This window comes from Symphalangus syndactylus, chromosome 1 (genome assembly GCF_028878055.3).
Source record: "Symphalangus syndactylus isolate Jambi chromosome 1, NHGRI_mSymSyn1-v2.1_pri, whole genome shotgun sequence".
In the NCBI taxonomy this organism is placed as follows: domain Eukaryota; kingdom Metazoa; phylum Chordata; class Mammalia; order Primates; family Hylobatidae; genus Symphalangus; species Symphalangus syndactylus.
This window is the reverse complement of record NC_072423.2, coordinates 96027209-96052251: the sequence shown is the minus strand read 5'-3', so window position 1 is coordinate 96052251 and position 25043 is coordinate 96027209. Positions and strand designations below refer to the sequence as shown.

General features: G+C 44.4%; 1 protein-coding gene across 4 annotated transcripts in view; it reads right to left on the bottom strand.

Moving 5' to 3' along the window:
- Positions 1-25043, bottom strand: part of KDM2A (lysine demethylase 2A) — a 152973-nt gene that overhangs the window by 10524 nt on the left and 117406 nt on the right. For 2 of the 4 annotated variants that reach the window (XM_055268062.2, XM_055268150.2), the window contains exons 11-15: positions 22612-22738; positions 18494-18888; positions 4748-4831; positions 2370-2639; positions 1711-1842 (exon numbers count right to left, since the gene is read on the bottom strand). In XM_055268062.2, coding sequence (XP_055124037.1) covers positions 1711-1842; positions 2370-2639; positions 4748-4831; positions 18494-18888; positions 22612-22738 — 1008 coding nt within the window. Of the gene's footprint in view, positions 1-1710; positions 1843-2369; positions 2640-4747; positions 4832-7458; positions 7930-18493; positions 18889-22611; positions 22739-25043 lie in introns of those variants that run through there. The other 2 variants (XM_055268308.2, XM_055268462.2) reach the window with 2 other exon arrangements.

Below are 25043 nucleotides of genomic sequence, written 5' to 3'. Positions count from 1 at the left end.
GCATACAGAAAACCCTTTGTATTAGCCATTATCATCATCATGGAATTAATATCCTATTTCATCAATTCTGTGGGTTTGAGACATGTTAATAGATGTAATATGCACCATTTAAATCTTCACCAAGTTATAATTAATCAAACAAACTTTAAAGATGGTAAAGCTGGCAGGGCATGGTGGCTCACGCCTGTAATCCCAGCACTTTGGGAGGCCAAGGTGGGCGGATCGCTTGATGCCAGGAGTTCAAGACCAACCTGGCCAACATGGTGAAACCCCGTCTCTACTTAACACAAAACTAGCTGGGCGTGGTGGTGCATGCCTGTAATCCCAGCTACTCAGGAGGCTGAGGCAGAATTGTTTGAACCCAGGAGATAGAGGCTGCAGTGAGCCAAAATCTCACCACTATACTCCAGCCTGGGCAACAGAGGGAGACCATGTCTTAAAAAATAAAAAAGATTGTAATGCTGTTAAAATATCGTAAGAATCAGGCCAGGAGCGGTGGCTCACACCTATAATCCCAGCACTTTTGGAGGCCAAGGTGGGTGAATCACTTGAGGTCAGGAGTTCGAGACCGGCCTGGCCAACATGGTGAAACCCCATCTCTACTAAAAACACAAAAATTAGCTGGGCGCAGTGGCGCGTGCCTGTAATCCCAACTACTAGGGAGGCTGAGGCAGGAGAATCACTTGAACATGGGAGATAAAGTTTGCAGTGAGCCGAGGTCACGCCACTGCACTCTAGCCTGGGCGCCAGAAGCAAGACTCTGTCTCAAAAAAAAAAAAAAAAAAAAAAAGAAATATCATAAGAATCATTTATATCATTAAATGAATAAATGTGTAATCGTGCCACTGCACTCTAGCCTGGGCAACAAAACAAGGCTATGTCTCAAAAACAAAACAAAACAAAAACTCGGTTCTTCATTCAACATATGCTTAATGTCTCCAAATACTGACCTACTATTGTTTCTGTTATAGATTTGCTGCTATACAGTATTCAAAAAAACCAAAAATCTATAAAAGGTATACACATTTTAACCTTTCTGAAATTGCTTCTCATGAATGACAATGTCTTATCATCACTGTCAGGCGAGTCATGATTTTAGCTGATACTTTCTGAGAAGGCCAAGGAAACAGTGGTTCTCCACACAGGCTGCACAATTCGGATCAGCAGGGGAGCTTCTGGAACACAAAGCCCATGCTGGACTCAATGTCTGAGGCTGAGATCTGAATTTATTACTTTTTATTACTTTTTTTTTTAAAGCTATTTAGCTCTGCACTGAGCCTGATACAGACTCAGCACTCATTAAATGTTACCTGATACTATTATCCTCACTCTCTCTGCGGAACTAATATCCAGATGTACACTGAAGTATGTATCAGAGATGCCTAAAGGCTTGAGGCATCCCAAAACACACCATGCAGTTCCATTATGGCCTGGGAACTCTACATACCCAGTCCAGAGTCCAGATTGTAAGCTCCATGAGGACAGGAACTGGGTCTATTTTGTGTACTGTTCTATCCTCAGGGTCTAACACAATGCCTGACACATTGTACATATATGAATCAAGGGCTGATGTTAGACCACTGCATTATGTGACCACAGAGCTGATGGCCTACAGTAGGGATGCTGGCACTCCCATCACAAGTGTCCCATTCTGTTGCGTCACTCGCTCCATTAGCTGAGACTTCAGGAACCCCTTATAGCTCTCCTCACCTGGAGGCAGCCAGGATGAACAATCTCATTGCAGATACAGCATTCCATGAGTTTCTTCTCAAAGTCTTGTGTCTCTTCATTCTGATCCACCTCTCCACAGAGGGAACATGTGACTGAGTGAGGCAGTCTGGGCTACAAGAGGACAAAGATAGAATCCAAGAGAACTGACTCAGATCCTTATCATTTCAGTTTCCCTTAAACTGAAGATGGGAGATTTGGGTCCTATAATTCTCTAGTAAACACCTGGAAGCATGGAGGCAGGGTGGAGAGAACGGAGGTTTTGGGTAGGTAAAATGACTGGGGAAGAGGAGGACTCAACTGCCTGGGCACCAGAGACTAGTTTATTTTCAGTTGACCTATCCTTGGCCTCCCCGGTCCTTTCTAATCTACTTGAAGAGGGGAAAGAAAGCAATGATTTGCCCTTCAAATGCTGGTCTCTTCTTTGAAAATTAGGTAAAGCCTGAAGATTAAATCGGATTTTTAGTACTAGATACCTTGCATCTAAACCTGGGGGAAAAGGTACAAAAAATAAAGCCAAAAAGAGAGTATAAACCTCTTCTTTCCAACTCTGAAGTCTCTTTAACTCTACACTATATGTATTTCAGTTCCTTTGGCACTGCCACCCCTCCCCCAAATTCTTTACCCAGCAGATCACTCACTGCCAAGCACTGTCGGAGGACACAGGACTGCTTCATGCGTCCAGGCCCCCCAAACTTCTTCATGTCTCTGCAGTAGTGGCAAACACCACACTCTCCTTGCACACAGGCTTTGCATTTTCGACATCGCACTCGTCTCCGTCTGGCTCCTGATACAATCGGGGAGGCAGCAGCTGGCCTCACAGGTGTTAACCGTGGAGCTGGTTTCATAGTGTGAGGCTTCGTAATGGGGATGGTAGGAACCCGCACCTTTGGTCGAGTGGGGAATTTAAGCTGGAAAGAAAAAGCAGTGAGGTCAAATATATCAGGTTGCTTTAAGACTGGAGAGGGTAGAAGATTACATGGTAGCATACCTAGCCTGGGACTTGGCCCACTATGGCCAGATCTGCCCACTGCTTGTTTCTAGAATAAATTTTATTGACACACAACTCATCTTGTGTTATGTATTATCAATGACTGCTTTTTTTTTTTTTTGAGACAGAGTCTTGCTTTGTCGCCCAGGCTGGAATACAGTGGCATGATCTCGGCTCACTGCAAGCCCCGCCTCCCGGGTTCCTGCCATTCTCCTGCCTCAGCGTCCCAAGTAGCTCGGACTACAGGCGCCCACCACCACGCCCAGCTAATTTTTTTTGTATTTTTTGTAGAGGCGGGGTTGGTTTCACCATGTTAGCCAGATTGGTCTCAATCTCCTGACCTCGTGATCCGCGCACCTTAGCATCCCATAGTGGTGGGATTACAGGCGTGAGCCACCACACCTGGCCAATCAATGGTTGCTTTCATGCTACCATGGCAGAACTGAGAAATTGTGACTGTGTGGTGTACAAAACCTAAAATATTTACTATCTTGACCTTTACAGAAAAATTTACCAGCCCTTGTCCTAGCCCTTTGGCCTACTAATTCAGCTGCTTCCCTTTCTTTTTGCAGAGCTGTTAAGATTCACCCCTCCCTGAGCTTTCTGTATTAAGTGCCATGTACTAAAGTCACTCTAGGAGCCCTCCAATATTTCCTCATCCTGACTTCTCAGATTATATTCCTAAAGAAGACAGTAAACTCCCTTAGGGTGAAACTAGCCGTTCATTTCTTTAGTACTCCAAATCCAAGCATACAACCTAGTACATAGCAGACACTCCAATAATATTTAAGTGTGGAACACATTTCTTAGCATTCGCATTTATCCTGCTGGTGACCTTTTCAAGGACAAGGACCATGTTTTCTACTACTTTAATTTCTTACCGTATCTTAAACACTTTTCTGACACAAAATACTCAACAACCAGAAACGACTGAATTGTCTTAAGGCAGTCACCTGTGGCCAAGCAGAGGCCAAGTAGGACTCCTCCCACTAGGGACGAGGAGGTGATTCTCTAAATATATTGTTCAACTCCATACCTTTATATTCTGCCTAAACACCCCTGGAATGTGATGGCCTTGCAAGTTTCAGCTAGGGAACAACAAACAGAAGCCTCATTTATTTGCCAAATTCACGGCCAGGATCAGAATGCTATCATTTATTTAATACATAACCTTGATAGAGGACAGTATGGGAAAAAAAATTATACAGGATCTAAACTGAAGAGGCATGAAAATAGATAATTGACAATTTATTAGCTGACAGTGATTCCTTTCTTCTTCTTTTTTTTTTTTCTTTGAGACAGAGTTTCGCTCTTGTCCCCCAGGCTGAAATGCAATGGTGCGATCTTAGCTCACTGCAACCTCCGCCTCCTGGGTTCAAGCGATTCTCCTGCCCCAGCCTTGCGAGTAGCTGGGATTATAGGCGCATGCCACCATGCCTGGCTTAATTTTTGTATTTTTGGTACAGACGGTGTTTCACCATGTTGGCCAGGCTGGTCTCGAACTCCTGACCTCAGGTGATCCACCCGCCTGGGCCTCCCAAAGTGCTGGGATTACAGGCCTGAGCCACCATGCCCGGCCCCTTTCTTCTCTTTTCCATTCCATACTGCAAAGTCCAAGGTAAGGGGATTTTTGAGAGAATGATCTCACTACGCCAAAGAAAAACTCTGCTCCTTTTAGATATCTATGTAATTATTTTAACTGGCTTTCAATCATATCTGTGAAGATAACTGAGTTACTGGTCACAAGGATAGAAGCGGATGCATTTTGGTGAACAAATGCACAATTTGGCATCTGAATCTGGAGGGAGACCTCCCAGTTTGATAGTTCTGTTAAGAGAGGTCACCTCCAAAGATAGCCAATTACCCTGACCTACGAGTCAAAACAGAACTGAGTAATGATTTTCTGTCAGTTTGTATTAATGCAACAAAAGCCATCTGCCTCTAGTTGTTCTTGTTTTCCCCAGAATGGTAATGATCAACTAACAAAAGGCTTAAGCAGCCTAAAGATCAAGCAAAATAGTTTCTTACCTTATCCCTTTTTGGCCACTGTACTATAGGAACTCCAGTGAGGGCTAACTTGGGATCGCTGTTGGCAAGCTCCTCCAGCAAAATCTAAGGGTAGGAGGGGAAAGAAGGAAAAATCAGGGCAGGGTGAACAAAGAGCCAACCACCCTGAACAGCATCCAGACTGCCTCAGTACCCTTGAGTAGCAAGGGAGGCAGGGTGGCAACTGTCTGTATTTGCCCTTCATATAGAGACTCACTGGAAAACAAATAAATCAAAGGTGAAGGAGAAAACTCAAACTTAGGCTGCTGCAATATTATCAAAACTTTGAGGCTGGGCACAGTGGCTCATGCCTGTGAGAGGTGGGAGGATCACTTGAGCCAGGAGTTTGAGACCAGCCTGGGAAACACAGCAAGACCCATCTCTACTGGGGGCGGGTGGTGGTGGTGGGGAAGCAGAAAGGACTTCAAACTCACCTTTGCTCCCAATCCCTTACTTGTGTACTAATTATACTAACACACGGAAACAACTAACTTACTGTGGCGACAAGTGTTACTTCTCATACAGTTCTACATATGACAGTAAAACTTTATTATTGCTTCTTCACTTTTCTACACCAGTTAGTGAATATTATCAGGTAATTAAGTATTGCCTTCATTTCTCAGATGTGAACCAAGTGGCATAAAAATGATTGGCTAATACAGAATTAATGAGATGAATGGTACAGCCTAATGTGCTGATTCAACCCAGGGCTCTTTTCTTCTAAGGCTGATTACAGAAATCTCAATCTCAAATCTCTCTTTTTCTCTCTCTCTCTCACACACACACACACACACACCCACAGAGTCTGCTATTTGCCTTTATTCCTCTAAATGGGGAAAGGAACAATCTTAGGGGCAAAAGTTCTCATGGCATTACCAATAAAATTTAAATGACTTACGAACAATGATACAGTGAGAAAATGCCACTTAAGTGAATCACACTGGTTGACTGTTATTTTGAAACAAACATTTTTTTTTTTATTTTTATTTTTTCAGATGGAGTCTCACTCTGTTGCTCAGGCTGGAGTGCAGTGGCGCTATCTCGCTCACTGCAACCTCCGCCTCGCCTCCCGGGTTCAAGCTATTCTCCTGCCTCAGCCTCCTGAGTAGCTAGGATTACAGGCACCTGCCACCATACCCGGCTAATTTTTGTATTTTCAGTAGAGATGGAGTTTCACCATGTTGGCCAGGCTGGTCTCGAACTCTTGACCTCAGATGATCCGCTTGCCTCGGCCTCCCAAAGTGCTGGGATTACAGGCATGAGCCACTGCACCTGGCCAAATCTTTTTGTTTTAGACAGAAACTCCTGAAACCCAAATCTTCTAGTATAATGAAATCCTTCTTCTTCTGACCTTATGAGCCCTAAAGCAACACCAACAGCAAAATAACTCAAATCTGGGAGACAAGTTACATGATTCCTTTTCTGGCTACCCTAGGTATATATGTACAGGATGGTAACTGTTTCAGCAAATACTAAACTCTGATCCTGGACAGGTTAGCAAGTCTGGGCCATTGCTAATAATTTTTCTCATAATCCTGTGTGCTCTGCCCTGGAGACCAGGACTTTTATGTATTTTCATTCTTAACCTAAGGATCCTGCTCCAAATCCCAAAGTTGGGTCTCAGAAAGATCCTTTAACTCATAGCCAAGAAGCTCCTCTACTAAGATCCCCTTTTGCCAAGTCTCCAGATGCCTCTCACCTTCCCCCGAACTCATTTCATTTGCGGATGTTTTATTTACTTCAAGTTGCTATGGCATCCTTTTCTGTTAGTACCACACAGTGTGGGGGTGAAGAGGCGGGGTGTGGTGCCACGTGGGACAAGACTCTGGTATGGGCTCCTAATCTCCCTAGGGTGAAAAATTCAGGTCCATTCAAAATGTGTGCTAGGGAGTGCATGGCTCCCCTCCCCCACTTCGCACTGCCGAAGAGTAGGACTCTGCCCATTTCCTCTGCTGAAGTGAACTGAGCTGTCCACAAACGGGGACTTTCCACTTTCAGCAAAACAGACTGCACAGTAAGATCTGCGATTGTTTAAGAGTAGAAAAGGAACTTAACTGTTCACCAAAAGCAGTCTAATTCTACCTGCAAGATTTTTGTGGGGAATAGGGAAGGGTAGGCGGAAAACTGTGTCGGTGTGTGTGGGGGGCGGCAGCTGTTCACACATACACGACTCAGTTACTGGGGTATGTGTGGGTGTGGAGGGAAATGCAGATTTCCTTCCAAGCCTTATTTTACTGGGGCCATTCAACCAAGCACGCCCTGCTTTCATCAAAAAAGGCAGACTCCAGCTGAGGCCCTACAAGAAACCATATAAAGAAGCCACCACCCTTCACTAGAGGGGGTTTGGGATAGGAGAGCGGGGGTGGAGTGCGGGAAAGGCTGACGCCTATCTCGGCTCCAGGCATTCGGGAGAACATTTAAACACAGGCCCACACCCTACACAGGAAGGGAAAGAGAACAGAAGGTGCCTGGGCAGAGAGGGAAAGGATTCTCAAAAGCCAACCAACCCAATTCAAAAGCACATCCCACCAGGTGAGGGAACAAGTGCAACGACGGCTCAAGCAACACGAAGTAACATAGCATTGTCCTGGACTCGCCCGGCAGGCAGTTTCTTCTGCCTCTTCACTGAGACAAAAGTCCCTATAGTTACACGCACCCCAAACCAGAAAGGGTTTGCCGATCGACCCCCTGACCTTTCGTTTCCCGTCGCTGTGGAGCTGCCGAGGCTCTTGGTGAAGTTTCCCCAGCGTCTTTGTTTTGTTTTCTGTATTGGAAGTTCTCCTGAAGGAGTTAGATATTCTGCCTCTGGTAAAATCCGGATTTACTTGAATATTCTGGAATCTCCCAGAGCACATAGGGCAGGGCAGTCCAGCTCTGACCCTTCAGACTACCCAGAGGGAGCAGCGTGCAGCACTCTGGGCTCCTTCTGGAGCCCTTCAGCTCAGCCGCGGCTTCCAGTGCCTGCGAACAATGCTGCTGCGTCACCCACATGCAGCTCCCAGAAATGCTTTGCAACGGAAGATGGCAGGAGGGGGAGCTGAGCGAGAGTGAGCGAGCTAGGCAGAGGGCCCAGCCGTTCTGCTGCAGAGCAGGAAGAGGGTGTGTTTAGCAACTGCTTTCTTCCTCGCGATTGGAAGAGGCCCTGCCAGGGAGGGGAGCTCAGTCACAGCCCCCGCCCTGTCTCCCTCCCACCACCACTGCAATAGGAGAACCTAGGGCCAGCCCCCTGAGGGCTCCCGGTGGCAGACTTATGAAGGCGCCAGCCAAAGGGAAGGCTTTAACTCGTTCTGCGGGCTACACTAGGCACCTTGGGCCCACATTTGTCCTTGTCTCAGTCCACACCCTTCCCCTCAGGGTCACCTCTCACTGTTACTGCCAGAGCTCTCTGGCTGACTGCACACACACTTATCTCTTCCCCTCTCAGCAAGTGGAGGGGGTCGCCCAAAGTTTCGCCTCTCTGGATGAACTAGGCACAGGAGCTGAGTTCCTCTTGAGTCATCTTCTCTCTCGGCACACTGCCTGCTTCACCTGCCCTCGCTGACTTGCTCCCAGCCTACAATCCAGAATCTGCCTATGTGTTCCAAAAAACCTTCAGAAATGGCCCATGTCAGCCAATATTGAGATATTCAATAAAATACGGCTAACATCAACTACATCTAAAACAGATGCCTGCTTCTGATTCTGACAAGGACTCCACCCCCACAGTACAGTACTAGAAATGTCTGCGCAGCAATCCTGCAGCAGTTCCACCGTGACCAAGTCAGACAACTGAGGCACAACCTAAGGGCAACACACTTTGCCCTCCTACCTCTAAACAAGGTGCAGGAAGCCAGGGAACACACATTCTCCCAATTCCAGCAGTCTCCTCTGCCTGTAAGATTATCCTACCCTCAGAATACCAGTATTGTACTCTTGGATTTCCATTTCTATTCAAGTCTGTTTGCCTATCTCATTCTTGATATTCCCCAGATGAAGCAGCCAGTCCTGCATCCTGTCAACACACCTCATGCCTTCTCACAGCCACTCGGACTGACAGGTATTGCTCACACCTCTGCACACCAAACCCTGATCCCTGGATCCCCAGCTGGGATGAAGCTCAGACTGAACACACACTCCCTTCAGTCTACAGGAGGAAGGGAGGGTGCACACTCTGGTTGAGTTTCTAGTGATCTACAGTGTACCAAACATCAGCATGGGAGAACCTGAGTAGGAATCAAATACTTAGCAGAAACAGTTTGGGTCTTTTTTAGAGCCGACGTGATTTTTATGTGATTTTTAGACCCTTACAAATGTAACTTGCCTTTTTTGCAGATGCTTTGATTTAAACATCTAGCTCTTAAGCATTCTTATTTATTTCCAGGACAGTTGTTTCAGTGAGTTTCTGGTACAGATTTAGTGGCTAACTAGGCTTTCTAAACTCTGGAGCTTTGCTGCCAGGGGCTACATATATTATTTTTATAGTAGTTTACCAGGGGAAGGACAGACTTTTGTGCTCTCGGCTGAGCTCTTCCTGGAAATGCTTATATGGTCATCCTAACCCTAAACTTCTCCCTGGCACTGTATCTTAAAACTCAAGACCCAGTGTAATCGGCTTATTTTGTTTGAAAAGCTTTCCTTAACAGTGATCTAGCTATTGAGAGGTCTTCTTGGAAAATGCTTATTTTCATCTTCAGTGCTATCTATATTATAGAGATAATAAAGTATGAATACTTAAGAGAAAACATATTACTTTAAAACAAACATAAGTTCAAGTTGCAGCAAGTGCAAATTCTAGAGGCCACCAGGAAAGGACAAAAATCACATAGGGCACTAGGAAACTCACTCCCAGTAAGTTTCCAAATCACAAATTAAACAAGGCCTAACTTTTCCCCCTCCTGCTAATTGAGAATAAAAGATAGGCAAAAAAGATAAGAATTACTAAGACCATGACATTACATAATACAAGAATATGAGGAAAATATTTAAAATAATTATATGTAACTTTAACCATATATGCCTCATAACTGAGTTACATTACTTAAAACTTTCTATTCAGTAAGAATGTATGAATTATTACAAATATCTTGTTAGTAAATATTGCAGATAAAGTTTTATTTGTATGGTTGGCCTTTTTTTTTTTTTTTTCAGACAGGGTCTCTCTTTGTTGCCCAGGCCAAAGTGCAGTGGTACGATGACAGCTTACTACAGCCTAGACCTCAGCCTCCCGAGTAGCTGGGACTACAGGTGCACACTAACATGCTTGGCTAATTTCTTAATCTTTTTGAAGATGGAGTCTCACTATGTTGCCCAGGCTGGTCTTGAACTCCTGGCCTTAAGTGATCCTCCTGCCTCAGCCTCCCAAAGTGCTGGAATTATAGGCATGAGCTAACACATCTGGCCTAGGTTGCTTTACAAAAAAAAATCTGTAAGCCTGGACCTAGGACAAACAAACAGAAAGAAAGCTGAGTTGGTTGGGTAAGGTGGCTCATGCCTGTAATCCCAGCACTTTGGGAGGCCGAGGCAGGAGGATTGCTCAAGGCAAGGAGTTCAAGATTCAAGACCAGCCTGGTCAACACAGCAAGACCCCGTTGCTAATAATAATAATAATAATAATGAAAAATTTAAAAACATTTAAAAATCTGGCTTAATGGAATAAGAGCTAACTATACCGGGTCTTCTACTAGTTCTTTTATTAGTGTCAGAATAACCCCCAAATTATCAGCTGAAGAGAATTCCTAATTAGTATTTCTGGAGTTATTTGCAACCATAACTCTTTCTGCTTCAATCTCATCATACTCCTGGGATGGGGCCTAATATAAATTTTTAGATCATAGTTCCAAAATAAAATGTTAAGATTCTTAGATAAGAGTATCAGTAGCCTATTACATCACAAATAACAATTTTCCAATTTATAAATTGAGAGCTTTTACCATTTATATAATGTTGTAGTAATAAATGTATATCCTGTAACAGGAAAGTTTATTAGCTGGTGAATTAAGAAGACTGGAACATCTCTTTCCCTTAGGACAGACTCTGCCACTCTCACTCATTTGCTCTGTGCCCTGTGTCATGCCAGGCACCTGCAAACCTGGACTGCGCTTATTTTCTATTTCTTAGCCCACTTTTATATCTGCTTTGCCACTGAACTCTAAGGCTCTTGAGGGCTAGGACCACGGCATGTCTGCATAGTTTCCTTAACATTCAATGTGATTCCTGACACAGGGCAGGCAGGCATTATTCAGAGCGGTGGAATAAGTGAATTTCATAGATTTGTAACATTTAACTTTTTTCTGGCTGTAATAATGCACTGCTTATTAAGTATTTTACTAATCTTGTTAATTTTAACAACAATCTCACAGAGTATTTTATAGAGGAGAAAATAGGTTTTCATAAATTTAGTAACTTACTCAAAAGTCACAAAGTAGGATTGGCAGGCTTATCAAAATGTTTAGAGAAAATAGGAAAGTAGAAAAGTATTCAACAACACTGAATTTGCTTTATTAAGTGAGCTGGGCAGCCAGATATATTGTTATATAAAAAGCTCCTTTTATATATGCATATATATTAAGAACTACTTTATCACCAAAATAAATACCAACAAAAACAACAATCTGATTAAAAACTCAAATTCTGGCTGGGCGTGGTGGCTCATGCCTGTAATCCTAGCACTCTGCGAGGCCTAGACAGGCAGATCACTTGAGGTCAGGAGTCAAGACCAGCCTGGCCAACATGGTGAAACTCCATCTCTACTGAAAATACAAAAATTAAGGCCGGGCGCGGTGGCTCAAGCCTGTAATCCCAGCACTTTGGGAGGCCGAGGCGGGCGGATCACGAGGTCAGGAGATCGAGACCATCCTGGCTAACACGGTGAAACCCCGTCTCTACTAAAAATACAAAAAATTAGCCGGGCGTGTTGGCGGGCGCCTGTAGTCCCAGCTACTCGGGAGGCTGAGGCAGGAGAATGGCGTGAACCCGGGAGCCGGAGCTTGCAGTGAGCCGAGATCGCGCCACTGCACTCCAGCCTGGGCGACAGAGCGAGACTCTGTCTCAAAAAAAAAAAAAAAAAAAAAAAGAAAATACAAAAATTAGCCAGGCGTGGTGGCACACACCTATAATCCCAGCTACTCAGGAGGCTGAGGCAGGAGAATCACTTGAACCCAAGAGGTGGAGGCTGCAGTGAGCCTAGATCACGCCACTGCACTTCGGCCTGGGTGACAGAGCAAGACTTCATCTCAAAAAAACAAAAAAACCACAAATTCTTCCAGTTGACTACTACCATCCTACTATGCCCTGCTATCAGCAGGTTGGCATGTACCCTTCTAGATTCCTCTGCAATGCACAAATACGCATACACTTTTTCTTACATTAATGGGATGGTACTATACATACTGTTACATGTCCTACCTTTTTATTCAACATATATCAAGAATACAACTTTCCAATTTTAGAAATGTTAAGGATATCTTGGCCGGGCACGGTGGCTCACGCCTGTAATCCCAGAACTTTGGGAGGTCAAGGCAGGCAGATCACAAGGTCAGGAGTTCAAGACCAGCCTGGCCAACATGATGAAACCCCGTCTCTACTAAAAATACAAAAATTAGCTGGGGTGGTGGTGCATGCCTGTAGTCCCAGTTACTCAGGAGGCTGAGGCAGGAGAATCGCTTGAACCCAGGAGGCGGAGGCTGCAGTGAGCCAAGATGGCGCCACTGCACCCCAGCCTAGGTGACAGCGCAAAAAACAAACAAACAAACCAACAAAACAAAACAAAAAAAAGCAGTCGGGCGCGGTGGCACGCCTGTAATTCCAGCACTTTGGGAGGCAGAGGCGGGTGGATCATCTGAGGTCGGGAGTTCAAGACCAGCCTGAACAACATGGAGAAGCCCAGTCTCTACTAAAAATACAAAATTAGCTGGGGTGGTGGCGCATGCCTGTAATCCCAGCTACTTGGGAGGCTGAGGCAGGAGAATTGCTTGAACCTGGGAGGCGGAGGTTGTGGTGAGCCGTGACTGCGCCATTGCACTCCAGCCTGGGCATAAAGAGCAAAACTCAGTCTCAAAAAAAAAAAAAAAAAATCTCATAGTAGGAAAACCCCATTCTACGTATGTACACTTTCAGGAGTCAACATTACCCACAACCCCTCCCAAACAGAACGTTATACACACACTGATAGCTTTACCAGTAAGGCAATACTTTACTTTCTTTTTTTTTTTTTTGAGATGGAGTCTTGCTCTGTCACCCAGGCTGGAGTGCAGTGGTGCCATCTGCGCTCACTGCAAGCTCCACCTCCCAGGTTCATGCCATTCTCCTGCCTCAGCCTCCCAAGTAGTTGGGACTACAGGCGCCCGCCACGACGCCTGGCTAATTTTTGTATTTTTCTAGAGACGGGGTTTCACTGTGTTAGCCAGGATGATCTTGATCTCCTGACCTCATGATCCGCCCACCTCGGCTTCCCAAAGTGCTGGGACTACAGGCATGAGCCACCATGCCCAGCCTACTTTCTTTCTTTTTGAGACAAGGTCTCACTCTTTTGCCCAGGCTGGAGTGCAGTGGTGAGATCACAGCTCACCGAAGCCTCAACTTGCCCAGCTCAAGTGATCCTCCCACTTCAGCCTTCCACGTAGCTGGGATCACAAACACACACCACCACACCTAGATAATTTTGTATTTTTGTGGAGATGAGGTTTCGCCATGTTGCCCAGGCTGGTCTCAAGCGATCTGCCTGCCTCCATTGCCTAAAGCACTAGGACAAGAAATGTGAGCCACTGGGCTCAGCCCAAGTCAGTACTTTTTATTTTTTTTTGAGACGGAGTCTTGCTCTGTCGCCCAGGCTGGAGTGCAGTGGCGGGATCTCCGCTCACTGCAAACTCTGCCTCCCCGGTTGACGCCATTCTCCTGCCTCAGCCTCCCCAGTAGCTGGGACTACAGGCGCCCGCCACCACGCCTGGCTAATTTTTTTTTTGTATTTTTAGTAGAGACAGGGTTTCACCGTGTTAGCCAGGATGGTCTCGATCTCCTGACCTTGTGATCCGCCCGCCTCGGCCTCCCAAAGTGCTGGGATTACAGGTGTGAGCCACCATGCCCGGCCCCAAGTCAGTACTTTTTAATGTCCTATTTTTTCACTTAATCCCCTTCCAACTCTATATTCTATGACTTGTTCTTCAACACCGTAGAACCTAAAAAAAGCCCTTTTATCACAGCACTGAAATGCACTATTTTTCCTTGGAATATTATGAATATCTCATCTACCACTTTTCCCCTCCTCTCTTCTACTAATTATTTCTGAAAGCCAGATAGGTTACAACAGCAAACAATTCCTTTCTCTGCAGGAAGGGTAAACTGTACTAGCTTTGTCCTCCGCTGAAGTATAGCCATCAGTGCTATAAGCACCAAGTTTTCTAGCACTTCAAAGTCCCCAGCTGTGCAGTGATTCAGCACCTCTCAATCTAGTGCTTTTTTCTTTTGAGTGATGCTCAGATTCTCAAGGTATTCAAACTCTAAGCTTGCTATATCTTTTCTGAGATTTAGCATAACTGATCAAATATAGGAGTAACTAATCTATTTGATCTTAAGTGAAACTTACACCTGCAGAGTTGGAATCTAAATCTGTTGTCTTCTGACGTCAGCTACATTTTGACTGTGGTTTTGGGTAAATGAGAAGCTGTGGACAAGTTTCTGGAGGGAGAATTCAAACACTGTCGGCCTGTGTAGTCATCTCACTGGCTACTTGTTCCTCATGCTCTGGCCTCTGCCACTATATCTTAGCCAGTGATGGCAGTCACGTTTTTCAGTGGTCCCTGATAAACACAAGCAAGCTATCTCCAGACACTTTTCATAATGCTAAGCCTCCTCTTTAGATGTCTCTTCTTAACTCCTCTCTCTTCTTGCTGACTCTGCTTAATATTTAACCCAAATCTTTCTATTTTTTCCCTTGGTATACCATTGTACCACTCTGTCACCTCAAATCTCCTTATTTAGCTACTTTAGTTAAACTCCTCCAGTGGATTTTTTGTTGTTGTTGAGACAGGGTTTCACTTCTGTCACCCAGGCTGGAGTGCAATGGCGCAATCTCGGCTCACTGCAACCTTCGCCTACCAAGTTCAAGGGATTCTCCTGCCTCAGCCTCCTGAGTAGCTGGGACTACAGGCGAGCGTCACTATGCCCAGCTAATTCATATATATATATATATATATATATATATATATTTTTTTTTTTTGTAGAAATGGGGTTTCAACATGTTGGCCAGGATGGTCTCAAACTCCTGGGCTCAAGCGATCCGCCTACCTCAGCCTCCCAAAGTGCTGAGATTACAGGCGTGAGCTACCACGCTCAGCCTCCAATAGTTTAAGGGAGTTTGTGTATTTCTACCACACTTGACCTTGTATAATTGATTAGTAGATTATTATATGGCTTTTTACAACTGAATTCAATGGAGTCAAATCTATCTATAGACATTCCCTAGGGCTGAAAAGACTTTTTTTAAAATCATGAATTACAAACACAGATACCCAGGCCAATAGAATGTTACGACATCCCCTAGGGCTGAAAAGACATTTTTAAAAATCATGAATTAGAAATACAGATACCCAGGCCAAAAGAATGTTACGAGGTGTAACCTTGGAATTCTTTTTTCTTAGGGTCCCTAAGACAATTACACAAGTTAAAAGTCTCAGCCGGGCGCGGTGACTCAAGCCTGTAATCCCAGCACTTTGGGAGGCCGAGGCGGGCGGATCACGAGGTCAGGAGATCGAGACCATCTTGGCTAACACAGTGAAACCCCGTCTCTACTAAAAATACAAAAAATTAGCTGGGCGTGTTGGCAGGCGCCTGTAGTCCCAGCTACTCGGGAGGCTGAGGCAGGAGAATGGCGTGAACCCGGGAGGCGGAGCTTGCAGTGAGCCGAGAGCGCGCCACTGCACTCCAGCCTGGGCGACAGAGCGAGACTCCGTCTCAAAAAAAAAAAAAAAAAAAACAACAAAAAAAAAACAAGTTAAAAGTCTCAAAGGTCACAATTTAGGCCGGGCGTGGTGGCTCACGCCTGTAATCCCAGCACTTTGGGAGGCTGAGCCGAGTGGATCACCGGAGGTCAGGAGTTCGAGATTAGCCTGACCAACATGGTGAAACCCCATCTCTACTAATAAAAATTAGCCGGGTGTGGTGGCATGCTCCTGTAGTCCCAGCTACTCAGGAGGCTGAGGCAGAAGAATTGCTTGAACCCAGGAGGTGGACGCTGCACTGAGCCGAGATCGCGCCATTGCACTCCAGTCTGGGCGACAAGAGCAAAACTCTATCTCAAAAAAAAAAAAAAAAAAAAGTCACAATTTAAAGTTTCCCACATACATCCATAATGGAATATAAGTCTTACCACAATGGAAATGAAAAATCTGAATGTCCTTTTTTCATTTAACGGTATGAATTAAGTCTAGGAAAGTATGTCTAAATTTGTTTTGTTGCACACATGAATCATTATAGAAGTAGGACCACACCTACTTGGAACTTTGTCATTTCCTCCCATAAATAAAAGCCATGATGATATCAACTGCCTCTTCTTATAGCAAACATTATAAAACCAAACTGTAACACCAACTACCTAGTTTCTATCACTACTAAGAAGGACCAACTTCACGAGGTTTTTGCCCCTTTTAAGCCTCTGTTATTTTTTACCTTTTCACTGATGCATAAACAATACAAGATCTAATTAAAATGTCGATTTTAAAAAGAATAAAAGATGAAGTACTATCCTAGTCTTTGGAATTCTTTCCTGAGGTGGCCAGGAGAAGCTGAGGAGCACCTCATCTGGTTATGTGGTGGCCACGGAAAACCTGAATGAGGAATCAAGGATGGAAAAGACCTACTATGAGACATTTATTCCATTTTCACTGAGGTCACAAAATTATTCCCTATAAGTTGTTTTTTTTTTTTTTTTTTTTTTTGAGACTGAGTTTCGCCCTTGTTGCCCAGGCTGGAGTACAATGATGTGATCTTGGCTCACTGCAACCTCCATCTCCTGAGTTGAAGAGATTCTGCCTCAGCCTCCCCAGTAGCTGGGATTACAGGCGCCCGCCACCACGCCCAGCTAATTTTTTTTTTTGGGATGGGAGTCTCACTCTGTCGGCTCACTGCAGCCTCCACCCCAAGCGACTCTCCTGCCTCAGCCTCCCAAGTAGGTGGGATTACAGGCGCCTGCCACCACGCCTGGCTAATTTTTGTATTTTTAGTAGAGATGGGGTTTTACCATCTTGGCCAGGCTGATCTTGAACTCCTGACCTCGTGATCTACCTGGCTCAGCCTCCCAAAATGCTGGGATTACAGGCATGAGCCATCGCACCGAGCCTTTTTTGGTATTTTTAGTAGAGATGGGGTTTCACCATGTTGGCCAGGCTGGTCTCAAACTCCTGACCTCAGGTGATCCACCCACCTTGGCCTCTCAAAGTGCTAGGATTACAGGTGTGAGCCACTGTGCCCGGCCCCCCTAAATTTATAAAATGGCTTAAAAGTAGCTTAAAATAATCTATGTGAGAAGGTTTTTTCAAAATAACATTACAACTTATAGATTAGCTTTCTAATATACATACCCATTGTTCCAAACACTGATTTAAAAAGAAAATTGCTATTTCCAGCTTTACAATTCTTGGTCTTCACATTAATTGTTACTTAGGAGGAAAGGCTTAAAATAATTTCCTCCAGTTTAGATAGCTCAAGGTTGGGTGTGGAGGCTCACACCTGTAATCCCAGCACTTTGGGAGGCTGAGGCAGGCAGATCACTTGAGGTCAAGAGTTCGAGACTAGCCTGGCCAACATGGTGAAACCCCATCTCTACCAAAAATATAAAAAAATTAGCCAGGCATGGTGGCACGTGTCTGTAATCTCAGCTACTCAGGAGGCTGAGGCACGAGAACTGCTTGAACCCAGGAGGTGGAGGTTGCAGTGAGCTGAGATCTTGCCATTGCACTCCAACCTGAGCGACAGAGTGAGACTGTGTCTCAAATAAAAAAAAAATAAAAAAAAAAAGCTCAAGTCTGGATTCCTTAAGAAAAATATACAATATGAAGGGGAGCTGGGGAAGGGATAGCATTAGGAGAAATACCTTACGTAAATGACAAGTCGATGGGTGCAGCAAACCGACATGGCACATGTATGCCTATGTAATAAACCTGCATGTTGTGCACATGTACCCTAGAACTTATAGTATAATTAAAAAATAAATAAATACAAAAAAAATACAATATGAAAAAACTTGATAAAGCAATGGGATGAATTATTTTAAAATGACGCTTTTCCCAATGTATTTAAGTCTTGATGCTAGATAAATTTGAATATAAAGATGCTAAAGCTACTCAATGTTAACCCAGCATAGAACAATTTCATTTCTCTCAATCTGCTTAGGATGAGACTCCTATCAGTCACTTTTGTCCTGTGTTTTATCTCAAGGTAACTTAAGTTTAATGTAACATTTCTTATATAAGTATTTTCTTAGGGTCACTTTATTTTTGGGGTCAGCCTGAAACCTATGTTTAAGACTAAATTTATAAGTCTTCAATGAACACATAAATGTTACTATTTTCAAAATAGGGACATAACCTCATTCTAGTAATGAAAACATTGAGCAGCAACAACAAACACACATGCATATTAACTTCTCTCTGACTGAACCAGAGATCACCCAAAATTTCTATATTTTCTCCCTCTGAATCTGGAAACTGACTGCCATAGCCGGATCAGTAGCTGTCATGTAACACATCAAACCCTTACCTTTACATCAGCAATGAGAGCATCTTCATCTTCTATCCCTGTGGGGACACATTTCTTGTGCAGTGGCAGAGACTCCAACTTATCTACAAGGCAGCGAAGGCCTTCAAGCTCAAAATGGGTCAGATGCACTTGCCTGTCCTTTCGGGGAGCACACTGGGGATCCCACACTTGTCCATTGTGGGACCCCCGGCTAGAGTCAGAAGATGAGTCCCCAGACAAAGTTTTCTTCAGACTTGGAAGACTTCGGCAGGTTTTGCCCAGTCCATCATAATCCAGGTTGACTCCATTTGCTACAGGGCTAGTGAGGACAGAACGCCTGCTGCTCAAGCGTCGGGGTTCTCGATCCACTGCTTCCTCATCCCCATTCCCAGACTCCAACCCATTTAACTCCAAATCTACCAATATGAAGAAAAAATGCAGTAAGAACATTTCACTTTGCCATGTGATCAGCAAGAGAAATAGGTGGCATGATAGGGGCCTTGAGGCTATAAATGACAAAATTATCACATTTAAAAAAATGGTCTATCTTTATTCCAACCCATTTGTCCGCTGTTGAAAATCACAGTTACAGGTAGAAACAGGATCCTGACCTAGGAGGACATCTAGGTAATAGTCAATTGGATTTTTTAAAGTTTGGGTAGGACCTAGTCTTTGAACTGCGTACTAGAAATTAGTTACTTATCAAAGTGGTTGTAAGTCAGTTTCAAGTTAAAGCTTGAATCTGGGATTATAATTTCATTACCTTTTAAAAGAGAAGATACTAAGAAGCACGTATGTTTAAAAAATAGTTTTAGCCTGGGCAACATAGTGAGACCCCATCTCTACATTAAAAAAATTAGCTGGGTATAGTGATGCATGACTGTGGTCCCAGATACTAGGGAGGGTGAGGCGGGAAGACTGCTTGAGCCTGGGAGGTTGAGGCTGCAGTGAGCTGTGATCATATTACTGAACTCCAGCCTGGGCAAGAGTGTGAGACCCTGTCTCAAAAAACAAACAAACAAACAAACAAACAAAAAAAACAAACAAACTTTTTTTTTAGTCTGAAATTTTGGTCTTAAAATTAAGCTTTGGAGTTGAAATCCTAACAACATAAATAACAAAACAAAGTGACTATTTTTGAAAAGGAAGATTTTGATAGTCAAAACACAGTGATAATGTTCACCAGTCTTTTCTATTATAATTTAGAAAATGTAAGAAGGTGCAAAGCAGTAAATAAGTCATCCCTTATCCCTCCATCCTATGATAACAACTAAACAGTACAATATATTTTCTTTCCATGTTTTAACAGATGTGTATGATTATTACGTGGGTTTTTTTTTTTTTTTTTTTTTTTTGAGACAGAGTCTCTCTCTGTCACCCAGGCTGGAGTGCAGTGGCGCAATCTCAGCTCACTGCAAGCTCCGCCTCCCGGGTTCACGCCACTCTCCTGCCTCAGCCTCCTGAGTAGCTGGGACTACAAGCACCCACTACCACGCCCAGCTAATTTTCTGTATTTTTAGTAGAGATGGGGTTTCACCATGTTAGCCAGGATGGTCTCGATCTCTTGACCTTGTGATCCGCCCGCCTCAGCCTCCCAAAGTGCTGAGGTTACAGGTGTGAGCCACCGCACCCGGCCTAGATGTGGGTTTTTTTTTTATGTTGTGGTTTGTTTGTTTTGAGACAGGGTCTCACTCTGTTGCCCAGGATGGAGTGCAGGGATGCAATCATGGCTCACTGCAGCCTCAACCTCCTGGGCTCAAGCAATCCTCCCACATTAGCCTCCCAAACAGCTGGGACCAGAGGCATGCGCCATCACACTCAGCTAATTTTTAAAATTTTTGTAGACAGGGACTGGTCATGTTGCCCAGGCTGGTCTCAACCTCCTGGACTTAGGTGCGCCTTCCACCTTGGTTTCCTAAAGTACTGAGATTACAGGCATGAGCCATCATGCCTGGTCTATATGTGTTTTGTCTGTTATTTTTTGAGATGGGGGTGTCACTATGTTGCCTAAGCTGGTCTTGAAATCTTGGACTCAAGTGATCCTATCCTACCTTAGCCTCCCAACTAGCTGGGACTACAGGTGCGCATCACAGTGCCTAGCTCTATTAGATGTATTATTATTGTTTTTTTTGAGACGGAGTTTCGCTCTGTCGCCCAGGCTGGAGTGCAGTGGTGCGATCTCGGCTCACTGCAAGCTCTGCCTTCTGGGTTCACACCATTCTCCTGCCTCAGCCTCCCGAGTAGCTGGGACTACAGGCGCCTGCCGCCACGCCCGGCTAATTTTTTATATTTTTAGTAGAGACGGGGTTTCACCGTGTTAGCCAGGATGTTCTCGATCTCCCGACCTCAGGTGATCGGCCCTCCTCGGATCGGACCTCAGGTGATTGGCCAAAGTGCTGGGATTACAGGCGTGAGCCACCATGCCCGGCCTAGATGTATTTTTTTTTTTTTTTTTTTGAGACGGAGTCTCACTCTGTTGCCCAAGCTGGAGTGCAGTGGTGTGACCTCGGCTCACTGCAACCTCTGCCTCCCAGGTTCAAGTGGTTCAAGTGATTCTCCTGCCGCAGCCTCCCAAGTACCTGGGACTACAGGCGCGCGACACCACGCCTGGCTAATTTCTGTATTTTTTAGTAGAGACAGGGTTTCACCATATTGGCCTGGCTGGTCTCGAACTCCTGACCTCATGATCCGCCTGCCTCGGCCTCCCAAAGTGCTGGGATTACAGGTGTGAGCCACCGCGCCCGGCCCATTTTTTATTTTCAACTGAGAATATAAACTATGAGTAAAATTATGCAGTAAAAGTAAAATGCTAAAGCAAAAAGTATCTTGCTTGGATTAAAGATTCCATAAGAACATGTGATCCCAGGATATTATGGTGTTGAGTCTTTACCAATTTCAGACATAGAAGAGTCTAAAAATGTATACTGAAACTACACTGTCATCTAATTAAAATATTTCTCTGATAGATGTTGGGGAAACTTGAAAGCACAGAGATAAAGAGCATAAACTGCAGAGTCTGACCAACCTGGTTTAAGCTGTAAAGCTGAACCAAGCTGGTCAGACTCTAAAAGCTTAAGATCATGGACAAGTTTTTAAATATCCTTGAACCTTAATGTTCCCATTTGTAAAATGAGGATAATAATACCTATTTCTCAGATAATAATAAGAATAAATGTAAACTGCTTAGTATAGTGCCTAGAATACGACAGGTTATTTTGATGATGTATTCCTGGTTTTTATTGTGCCAAAGACGATTATACAATAAAACACATTAGACAACGGGGCCAGGTGTGGTGGCTCATACCTGTAATCCCAATGCTTTGGGAGGTAGAGGCAGGAGGACAGCTTGAGGCCAGGAGTTTGAGACCAGCCTCGGCAACAGAGCAAGACCTCATCTCTACAGAAAGTAAGAATTAGCTGGGAATAGTGGTATGTGCTTGTAATCCTAGCTACTCAGGAGGGGGACTGCTTGAGCCCAGGAATTTGAGGTTACAGTGAGCTATGATCATGCCACTGCAATTCAACTTGGACGACAGGGCAAGGCCCTGTCTCTAAAACAAAAACAAAAAGCATATTAGACAACCGATCATCTTTTGTTCTTTCTTTTTTTTTTTCGCGACAGGGTTTCACTCTGTCGCCCAGGCTAGAGTGCAGTGGCACGATCTTCAGCTCACTGCAGCCTCAACCTCCTGGGCTCCAGTGATCCTCCCACCTCAGCCTCCTGAGCAGCTGGGACTCGAGCCACCATGCCTGCCCAATTTTCTGTAGTTTCTGTAGAGATGGGGTTTCGCCATGTTGCCCAGGCTGGTCTTGAACTCCTGGGCTCAAGCCATTCGCCCACCTTGGCCTCCCAAAGTGCTAGGATTACAGGCGTGAACCAGTATGTCCAGCTTGATCATCCTTCTTGAGGAGCTAAGTAATAGCAACTCAGACAAAGACCAGATCCAGAGTATTTCATTTGGCCATTAACTCACATCTGGGTAGGTAACTGGTATTCAATTCCAATGAATGAATTTGGTATTTCCAAGTAGATGAATTAAAAAACCAAGAACATACTGAGTGACAGCCTACTGAGTATTTCGGGCCTCACCCTCCATCCTAAGTGGTGTCTTCAAAGCTCCTATAGGCAGAATACTTACCCATGCTGAGGGACTCTTTCTGAAATTCCTTGGTTAGGTGGGAACGGTTGGTTATGCAGTACACATAGCGTTCCAACACATACCAACACATCTCATAGTAGAATGGATAGCGAAACTTATTTGGAACCTATAGAGAAATACAATAGAGAAAAGATGACGATTTTCAAGGAAAGAGAGTACAACAAATGGAATTAGTGCAATCATTAACCCAGGAAATACTCTCACCAGTCAACCTGCAAACCCAGCTTGGCATCTGAAGCAAAAACTTAAGTAGAACCATCAACTTAGAAAATGTTGGTCTTGAGAAACAATCACTGAAGATAAAGGGTACTTGGGAGGCCCAGACGGGTGGATCACTTGAGGTCAGGAGTTCGCGACCAGCCTGACCAACATGGTGAAACCCTGCCTCTACTAAAAATACAAAAATTAGCCAGGTGTGGTGGTGCACACCTTGTAATCCCAGCTACTTGGGCGGCTGAGGAATGAGAATCACTTGATCCTGGGAGGCGGAGGTTGCAGTGAACCGAGATCACGCCTCTGCACTCCAGTCGGGGCTACAGAGTGAGACTCCGTCTCAAAAAAAAAAAAAAAAAAAAGGTACTTGAGGAAGACCATTCAGAATCACCAAGAAGCTGTCTTGGTTGAGTAGGAAAGCATCAAAACAATGAAAGTTTCGGTTCTGGGACAGTAAATTTTAAGAGTAAGACACAAAATACTTGAGAAAAAGGCATGCAAAGTACTCTTGCTTTATTATATTTGCCCTTGAATCAGAAGGCCATGGAACAAAGAATCTCATGGAAAAACAGGACATGAGATGAAGTGACATGTTCATATTAGGCTATTACAAATACTAAAGTTTGACTAGAGACTCACTCTCAGACCGTGTCTAGTCTAGGGCACCAGGTTGGGTATTTTCTCCACTATCGATGCTCAGCTTGCCTGCCTCATACTTTGTAGTCTGCCAAAATGGTATGTCCACAAACCAGATTAATGTTCCATACGACTTAATCAATCATTATCTTTATTTTCTTTCCATTCTTCCCAAAACAGCATTTTCATTATTATTTCAGCTGGATACTAATTTTAAAAAGTACTCTTTTTTTTTTTTTTGAGACAGAGTCTCGCTGTTGGCCAGGCTGGAGTGCAATCTCGGCTCACTGCAGGCTCCGCCCCCCGGGGTTCACGCCATTCTCCTGCCTCAGCCTCCCGAGTAGCTGGGACTACAGGCGCCCCTCACCACGCCCGGCTAATTTTTTTGTATTTTTAGTAGAGACGGGGTTTCACTGTGTTAGCCAGGATGGTCTCGATCTCCTGACCTCGTGATCCACCCACCTCGGCCTCCCAAAGTGCTGGGATTACAGGCGTAAGCCACCGCGCCCGGCAAAAGTACTCTTTAGATATATCACAGTCCAGGAAAGGACAAATCAGCACAGATTGATCAGTGAGGAAGACCAATGATGGGGACTATCCTAAATGTATTTAGTTGCCTTTTTTTAAAACCATTTTTTTTTAACTTTAAGAGACAGGGTCTTGCTCTTTCACCCAGGCTATCATCCTCCTACCAAAGCCTCCCCAGTAGCTGAGATTACAGGTGTATGCCACCACACCTGGCTAATTTATTAACCCATTTCCCTTTTAGAAAATAAAAGAGCAGCTTGCGGCCAGCGTTCATTTAATTTTACATAAACATGCTCTTTGATGCTGAAGGAAATCTGATTGATTTTCGTTTGTTTGTTTTTTGAGACGGAGTCTTGCTCTGTTGCCCAGGCTGGAGTGCAGTGGCACGATCTTGGCTCACTGCAAGCTCCGCCTCCCAAGTTCATGCCATTCTCCTGCTTCAGCCTCCCAAGTAGCTGGGACTACAAGCGCCCGCCACCACGCCCGGCTAATTTTTTGTATTTTTAGTAGAGATGGGGTTTCACTGTGTTAGCCAGGATGGTCTCAATCTCCTGACCTCGTGATCTGCCCGCCTTGGCCTCCCAAAGTTCTGGGATTACAGGCGTGAGCCACTGTGCCTAGCCGGAAATCTGATTGATTTTCAAGGTGAACATAAAATATAAAAACTGTCCTTGGAGTTATTTCTAAACAAAACTAACAGCAGGATGGTCTGAATCATCAGGATTGTCTATTTCAAAAATATCAGATCCGTCATATGAATCTTTGGCCATGAATGATATATTATTATTTTTTTTTTTTTGAGATGGAATCTCACTCTGTCACCAAGGCTAGCGTGCAGTGGTGGGATCTTGGCTCATTGCAACCTCCACCTCCTGGGTTCAAGCGATTCTCCTGCCTCAGCCTCCTGAGCAGCTGGGATTATAGGTGTGTGCCCCCACACCCGGGTAATTGTTATTTTAAATTAATTAATTAATTAATTTATTTATTTATTTTTACTATTTTTTTGACACAGAGTTTTGTTCTTGTTGCCCAGG